The sequence below is a fragment of the Sinocyclocheilus rhinocerous genome, unplaced genomic scaffold (genome assembly GCF_001515625.1).
Source record: "Sinocyclocheilus rhinocerous isolate Xijiao unplaced genomic scaffold, SAMN03320098_v1.1 scaffold254, whole genome shotgun sequence".
Taxonomy (NCBI): Eukaryota; Metazoa; Chordata; class Actinopteri; order Cypriniformes; family Cyprinidae; genus Sinocyclocheilus; species Sinocyclocheilus rhinocerous.
Window position 1 is genome coordinate 63,229 of NW_015628690.1, and position 8,340 is coordinate 71,568.

General features: G+C 39.2%; 1 protein-coding gene across 1 annotated transcript; it reads left to right on the forward strand.

Annotated features, from left to right (window-relative positions):
* Window positions 1–5,831: 5,831 nt before the first annotated feature.
* LOC107738240 (complement C1q tumor necrosis factor-related protein 6-like) lies at window positions 5,832–8,043 on the forward strand. Its single transcript, XM_016549960.1, has 3 exons — window positions 5,832–6,123; window positions 7,198–7,326; window positions 7,461–8,043. The coding sequence occupies exons 1-3, from the start codon at window positions 5,874–5,876 to the stop codon at window positions 7,748–7,750; spliced, it is 669 nt and encodes a 222-aa protein (XP_016405446.1). The 5' UTR covers window positions 5,832–5,873; the 3' UTR covers window positions 7,751–8,043.
* The last annotated feature ends 297 nt before the right edge of the window (window positions 8,044–8,340 follow it).

Sequence of the window (8,340 nt, forward strand, 5' to 3'; positions counted from 1 at the left end):
GCTACATTGTGGGGTCCAAATGTCCCCACAAGGATAGTAAAACCTCAAATTTTTTCACCAAGATTTCACCAAGTGCAACAACATTCCAAGCAACCAATCAGTACTGAGGCATAAGTTTATAGGAAATGTCAGTTTTAGCCTTAAAATCAGAGTTAGGTGCTTTCCTTACCTTGTTATTCAGCTATCATTTCCTTCTGATTTTAGGAATAAATTATGGGTCGGTTTAGGTTTAGGCGCACTGATACCTAGAATGCAAATCTCAGTCTTTTACAATATGTATGGGGAATCCTTGCTCCATTTCTCCATCCATCTAAAGGTTTAAGACCCCTGTCTAAACATTTCTTACTTTAACATTATAATACAGGTTTTTCAACCTGTTATTTTCTTTATGTGTGTAACATTTTTCATGTAGTTGAACTGCCGGCCAAGTAAAATATAGATAATATATTATTTTCCCATTATGAGTTAAACATTAATCCACCTGCTATAAAATATCAAGTCAATACTTTCCATTTTCCACCACTGTCTCTATGCAATCAGCCATCTTATTCTTCTTCTTGTAACGTTTAATGACGGTTGACAAACCAACTTAAGGTGTATTAAAACAAAACTGGACTGGTTTGTGAAGCATCAATGGGGATAAAAGAAAATACTTAAAATTCTACTTTCCACTACTTTTACAGGTTTTTGATTGGTTTGGTACTATTTTCATAAGTAAGGTGTACATTTTCAAATCTCTTAGTACAAAACTTTAAACTCACACTTGTAACACCACTAGTCATTCTTTCAAAACCTGATCTCATGATTTCATTGTAGTTGCACATATTTTCATTCCACATAATCATTGTGATATGTATTGAGAACATTTGGTTTAATCACCAAAAAACAACAGTAAGATTTTCTTTCAACTTAGTACTTTTTACCATCAGTTCATTCAAGAGCAAACAATGCGAGATACGTTTCTAATCACCTTTGTTGCTGAAATAATTTCAGTAATAGAGGCAATAACTGTCATGTTAGAAAATACACTTACATTACCTAGCTTGCATAACTCACATAAAATCCATAATGTTTGTAAAAGTATTTATCCAGTGTGTTACTGTATCAAAAGGTATGATAAAGGTATGACATGGCCATAAGGTTTGGTGCTAGAACAGGGTTTACTGTCAATGCAGTATGACATATGACTGAATCTATACTGTAACTGAACTTTTCAGATGAAAGGTGAGTTATAGTAATGTGCAGTCTTCTTTACCATGGTAATGCCTCTATATACAGTATCACATGGCATAATGTAATGTAATTTGTATTTAATAATGTATTTGATTCCATCTGTCTCCCTTCTTCTGATACATCTCTAATCAGTCTCTGATCAGTTCCTCTCCTTTGATTGATTGATTGATACTTTATTGGTCCTTTACAGGAAATTACATTTTCACGGCAGCTTCAACATACAAAACACAGCACCACACATAACAAACAAGTAATTTCTAACTCTACAAATCTACAATATAAAAGCGAGAGAATGAAGTGCAAATAATAATAAGTACAAAACTAGACTGTACTAGATATTTACTATATATACAGTACCAATAATTCATGTTATCATCACATTAAACAATCTGATAGCCACTGATAGAAAATACTTCCTGCTGTGCTCAGACTTGCATTTTGGTGCAATCAGTCTGTGACTGAAGGTGCTGCTATTGATCACCCCCAGAGCATGGAGTGGATGTGAGGGATTGTTCATTATCGATCTCAGCTTAGAGAGTATTCTCCGCTCTGCCACGTGCTGGACCGTGTCAAATTCTATACCGACAACAGAGCCAGCCTTCTTGAAGTTTGTTGACTCTGCTTCTATCTCCCATGCGGGCGCCCTCTCCCCAGCACACCACAGCAAAGAACAGAGCACTAGCCACCTCTGTCTGATAGACGCTACACAATAGGGGATGGCTGATGTTAAATGACCTCAGCCTCCTTAAAAAATAAAGTCTTTGATCCTTCATGTACACCATCTCCATATGGCTCTTCCAGTCTAGCTTGTTGTCAAGCTGCACGCCAAGGTATCTGTGGCTGGAAACCATCTCCACCTCGATGCCCCGGATGGTGATCGAAATTGATTGTGTCCTCCTCTTCCTCCTAAAATCTACAATCATCTCCTTGGTTTTTAAGATGTTATGATGGAGATGGTTGTGGTCACTCCAGTCCACAAAATCCTTAATCGTTCTCTTGTACTCCTCCTTATCTCCCTTAATTAAGCCGACAACTACTGTATCGTCAGAGAATTTCTGAAGGAAACAGCTATCAGTATTATACTGTAAGTCTGCAGTGTAGATGGTAAACAAAAAAGGGGCCAAAACAGTTCCTTGTGGCGCTCCTGTGCTACTCAGAATAGTATTAGAGACACTATTCTGTAGACGCACATACTGTGGTCTGCAGGATAGATAGTCCATACACCACAGGACCAGTGATGAATCCACCTGCATTCTCCTCATCTTTTCGCACAACAGTTGAGGCTGAATTTTATTGAAGGCTCTTGAGAAGTCAAAGAATGTGAACCTCACAGATGCATCAGGAGTGTCCAGATGTGCATAGGTCCTCTGTAGCATGTAAATGAGAGCGTCATCTACAGCAATATAAGGCTGATAAGGAAACTGTAAAGGATCCATGTAAGTTGACACACTAGCCTTGATGTAAGTGAGGACCTGTCTCTCAAACGTCTTCATAATATGTGAAGTGAGTGCTACAGGTCTATAATCGTTGTGGTCACTAGGGTGTCTATACTTGGGAACAGGGACCAGACAAGATGTTTTCCACAGTCCAGAGACCTTCTGTAAATACAGGCTTAGATTAAACAGGTATGTGAAAATACCACACAACTGTGCAGAGCAGGTCTTCAGCAGTCTGGGGCTAATACCATCCGGCCCCACTGCTTTCCCCGGCTTCAGTCGGTCCAGTTCCCTCTTGACCTGAGATGGTTGAAGAATTAAAGGCGGAACTACTGACAGAGAAGGGAGAGAAGAGAGAGGACTCTGGGGATATAATATAATGGGTAAGATGGTGGGAGGAGGGGTAACAGCACCCGACAGCAGGCCGGATGGGGCAGGCTGGGCTAATGTGGGTTTGTCGAATCTATTAAAGAACCTGTTCAGATCGTCAGCCAGGTTCTGGTCACCATCCAGCGAACCCCCCTCCTGCTTCATACCCGTGATCGTCCTCATGCCAGCCCAAACCCCCTTCGCTCCATCCTGCTGCAGTTGTTTTTCTAATTTGCACCTGTATGCTTCTTTCATCTCCTGAATATTCACCCTCAGTTCTCTTTGAATTGCTTTTAATATTTCCCTGTCCCCCTCTCTGAAAGCCTTTTTATTCTCATTTAACAGGGTCTTCAGGCTACTAGTTACCCATGGTTTATTATTTGGGAAACAGCGAATTTCTCTGGAGGGCACGATATCATCATTACAAAAATTAATATAATGGGTAATGCATTCTGTTAGTCCATCAATAACATCCCCATAAACCTCACAGAAAACATCACAGTCTGTTGTTTCAAAACAGTACTTCAGGGCTTCATCTTTCCCCTGGGGCCAGTATTTTAATGTTCTGTTGGTGACAGTCAGCCTCTTAACCAATGGAATATAGGAGGGAGAAAGATGTGCCATGTCATGGCCTGATCGACCAAGAGGGGGCAGAGCAGTGCATTTAAACGCATCGTTCATGTTAGCATACAAGAGATCCAAGATCTTATATCCCCTTGTTGTACAGTCAACAAACTGCTTAAATGTGGGCAAAGTTTTAGAGAGAGAGACATGGTTATAATCACCAAAGGAAAATGAACGCGTCTGGGTACTTCGACTGAAGTCTCGCGATAGCTGCATGCACTACGTCACAAGCCACTTCCGCATTGGCAGACGGGGGAATATAAACAATAATGGCAGTCACCACTGTGAACTCTCTTGGCAGGTAATATGGTCTTAAACTAACCGCCAACAGTTCAATGTCTTTATTACAGATCTGTTTTTTAATAGTAACATGACTGGGATTACACCACTTTTCACTGACGAGCAGAATTAGCCCTCCTCCTTTCTGCTTACCGCTCAACTCAGCATCCCTGTCTGCTTGTATCGTCCGGAAGCCAGTAAAGCTGGTCAAAAATTGGGTAATGCTGTCCGTCAGCCACATCTCAACCAGACATATAAGGCTGCTCTCCTGATACATTTTCTGGCTCCTTACAAGAGTTTCTAGTTCCTCGAGCTTGTTAGTTGAACAGCGAACATTTCCCAAGGTGATAGATGGTAGGGATGGTTTGAAAGTATCTCTCCACGCTCTCTCTCTGCTCCTCTTATTTCTCTTCACCCCAGCGTGAATTCCCCGATGTCTCCTCAGTAATATTTCCTCAGAGATATCATGTATGATCCCAAATTTTGAATCTTGTGCCAGGTCAAACAGTTCTTGTCGGGTATATACCAAAAGTCTGCAGTCCTCTGCCCATATAGATTTTCCAGATGTCAAGTCCATATCAGCAATAAAAACACAATCGCTAAAAACACTACAAACACACATAAAGCTGCACGCTACAGGCTGCCGCCTCACCGGCGCCACTCGGAAAACTGGAGCTCTGTGCTCTTGTATCCTGCTGTATGTTCACAAATTGCAAAACACTCAGTTTTACAAATGAGGACGTCCTCAAAGGGAGGTTTTTGGTGATTTTGTCAGGTTTTCTCACTTCTGGATACTAATTATTCCCCAAAATATGGTTAAGAAGGTTCACATGCGCGTTCACACACACACACACACACACACACACACACACACACAGGTATTCCTATCACTATGGTCACATTCCATAGGAGTAATGGGTTTTATACTGAACAAACTATCCCCCTACACTAACCCTAACCCTAATCCTAAACCTACCCTTACAAAAAAAAATAAATTCATAGAAAAAAAGTCTCCCACAAGGACAAGGATTTCAGATATTGCCATCTTTGTTGGGACATTTTGCTCCCATAACATAGGGTTTACCTGAACCACACATACAGTATATACATACAAAATAGTGGTTATCATCTAAGATAAATCACTTAGCGCAAAAAAAAAAAAATTTACATTTGGTTATCCTTAAATTGCAAACAAGTTTTTTTTTAGACACTATATCTATTGAATATACATCTAGATATCTATAGATGCTCCAAATGATTCACTGATTAACCCATTTAAGCCCACCGGCAACTATAGTTGCAGTTTATAGTTGTCGTTTTCCTTTTGTAAGTATTTTTCTAGATGTTTTCCATGTTTTATTTCTCAATGACATGCAAGCAAACAACCAAATAAAGGATTTCAAGAAAAAAAAATGGTATTCACTTCTTTCCTGTCACATGAGGCTGTCAAGTTCCTACCCCTACTTCCAGGAAGCATGGGGAAGGCAGTTTTCAAGTGACAGCAGCAGTTTACAAACTTCCATTAGTCACACAAAAGGAAGAATGGAAAAATAAAGAGCTAACGCATGGGTTTAATTGCTGTAGATTTTCCTTTTCTCCCTTTTATGACATTGTCTTGTAAGGGGCAAAATATCCTGAAATGTTTGAAAAAAGTGCACTTTTGATGATCTGTTGTGAAATTAGTACTAACAGTTTTGAAAATGTACTAGTTGCTTGTGAAAATAGTACCAAAGTGACTGAAAAAAACTATTCATGTGTTCTTCAATTCTTCCTTTTATTTCTGCTTCAATGCTCTTATGATGCATTGCGTTTGTCAACTACTTCCACATCCCCTGTCCTTTAAAGCCCTTCTCTTGCAGTCCGCAGACAGACGCTATCTGGCTACTGAAACTGATTTGTGTTTTGCAATCTGGATCTTGATATAGCCTAATAATGTCCTGTAGCATTCTGTATCTGCTGCTGTTTGTGCTGTTCAGCTGTAACTGCAGCAGTATGTCTGAGGCACAGGAGGAGGAGAAGAAAGCACTCACTGGCAGGAGCGAGTCTTTACCTGTGGAGTTTGGTGCTGCTGGGAATCAGCAGTCCTGCCTCATCACAGGCCTTTACCCACTGTTGGCAGAGCTGAGCTCCAGTCTTCAGTCTCTGAAGGCCAGCATGGACCAGGAACAGTTTAGGAGAAAAGGTACTGTAGGGCCGGTTCACACAGAACGCATTTTTGCTTTGAAAAATGCGAGACACAGGAAGTGGAATGGGGAAAAAAACACAAGGTCACAAGACGCAAAGTTAAACAAGAAAAACAATACAAAAGTAGCGTAGTGCAATGAAAAAAAAATGTGTTCTGTCAATGTGTGAACCAGCCTTTTAAAGGAATACCGAACAGTTAGCATTCAAAACTTCTTATGCATAGTTACAAAATTGTAAAGCTGCCTTCGCATGCTAACGTAAACTTCCTAATAGCCACTTCTGAATTTGTAATACGAGTTTGCCGTGTTCAAGTGCTTTGTTGTCGGAAAGAACAAAAATCATGGTGGACAGCCTATTCATTCTTACCTGTTTCTTTGGGAAATTTTATGTAAGCCAAAAGGTACACTCTAAAAAATGCTGGGTTATTTCAACCCAACTTTGGGTCAAATATGGACTAACTCAACAGTTAGGTTAAATTTTTACATTAAATTTTTAACCCAAAAGTTGGGTTAGTCCATATTTGACCCAAAGTTGGGTTGAAACAACCCAGCATTTTTAGAGTGTATAGATTAGAAGATATTTAGTCAATATCTGACAGGTTTTGAATAAAATTAAGCGTCCCATTCATTGGTAGCCATAAACATTCACAGCACTATCTAGGTATTCAGCTGGCTGACGATTCCTAAATTTCAGTCAAATAAATGCTATTTTCGCTGTGTTCAATAAATACAATATGCATTAAATGGTTAAGTATATATGTAAATATACATGACTGTAATGGCAGGAGAAAGCAATGTATATGTTGTGAGAAAAACAAAAACAAATAAAACTTTACAGTACTACTGCTATGTTTCTTTCCTCTGACATATTTAAAGTTTATTGCTCGCCCAACTCGGAAACTCAGGTATCAAAATTATCTCTGAGTTTCTCAGTTGTAAATAGCACTAGGGAGGCCGTTCATGTCCAGTTTGTGACTAGGAAACTTCTATTTACGATCATTCCGATAGCACGTGAAGGCAGCATTAGTTACAGTATTATGTTGAATCAATGTGATTTCTGATTTATCACACAGAAGAACATAATATAGCATTTTCTGCTACACTCGGAAACAGAGGAGATGTTGGGCCCTTCAACACAAATTTCCCACTGGTTTACCAAAAAGTATTTTTGAATGCTGGGTCATGTTACAACACAGGCACTGGTATGTGGTATTTACCTTGTATCATCTTGCATATTTAAATGACACTCTGAACCCTACAGTTAAGTAATTAAGTGCAGTTATCACAGATGATAACACATGATATATGACAGTTAATTGTTGGCTATACTATACAGGCATTTTCACAGCACCTGTTAAAGGAGTCTATTTCTTCAGTCTTTCTGGACATAACAAGACATCCAAACCCATGGCTCTAAGACTCTTTAAAAATGGAGAGCCGATGACAGGTGTATACAACCATCCTCTAACTGATGCAGGTATCCGGTATGAATCATTGTCTACTTCAATCACTTTGATGCTGGAGAAAGGAGATCAGGTCTTTGTGCATCTCTTGGCAAATGCATGGGTGTTTGATAATAATGATAATCTAACTCTATTTACTGGCCATTTGGTCTTTCCTCTTTGACCATCTTATTACAGTTTTCCCTAATTGCTTTGGGTCAATTTGTGAATTATCTTTTATTTTTTCTTAAAACAGTAAGTTCAAGTCTCTCCCAGATTTTAATAATGGCATGTGTTTTAGTACATGTCTGAAAACAATCAACAATCAAGTTTGGAAGCATTTTTATGGAGCTTGCCTGCCTGGATGTCATTTTGTGTCAAATGTCTGTTCAAAACAGTATTTGCTGTATAACTTTACATGTAAGAAATGTGTAAAAATGAACATGCAAATGTGAATTTCCTGTTTACATGTAACTTTGCCACAAAAATAAATGTCTGTGTACTACAGTATTGACTTCCCCCAGTAAACTTTTCTCCATGCTGAAATTTGAAACTTTAAAGGGGTCATATGATGCAATTTCAAGTTTTCCTTTCTCTTTGGAGTGTTACAAGCTGATTGTGCATAGATAAGATCCCTGAAGTTGCAAAGACTAAAGTCTCAAAACCAAAGAGATATTCTTTATCAAAGTTAAGACTCTGCCACGTCCCCCTAAAACGGCTCGTTCTAACACGCCCCCACATATCTACCTCACTATGTGGAAATATTTGCGTAAT

Excerpts from the sequence above, each read along its gene's own strand:
- LOC107738240 (XM_016549960.1), top strand. The coding sequence starts at position 5,874 with ATGTCCTGTAGCATTCTGTATCTGCTGCTGTTTGTGCTGTTCAGCTGT. Across the intron at positions 6,124-7,197 it reads GGAACAGTTTAGGAGAAAAG|AAGAACATAATATAGCATTT; the intron begins GTACTGTAGGGC and ends TTTATCACACAG. Across the intron at positions 7,327-7,460 it reads ATGTTACAACACAGGCACTG|GCATTTTCACAGCACCTGTT; the intron begins GTATGTGGTATT and ends TATACTATACAG.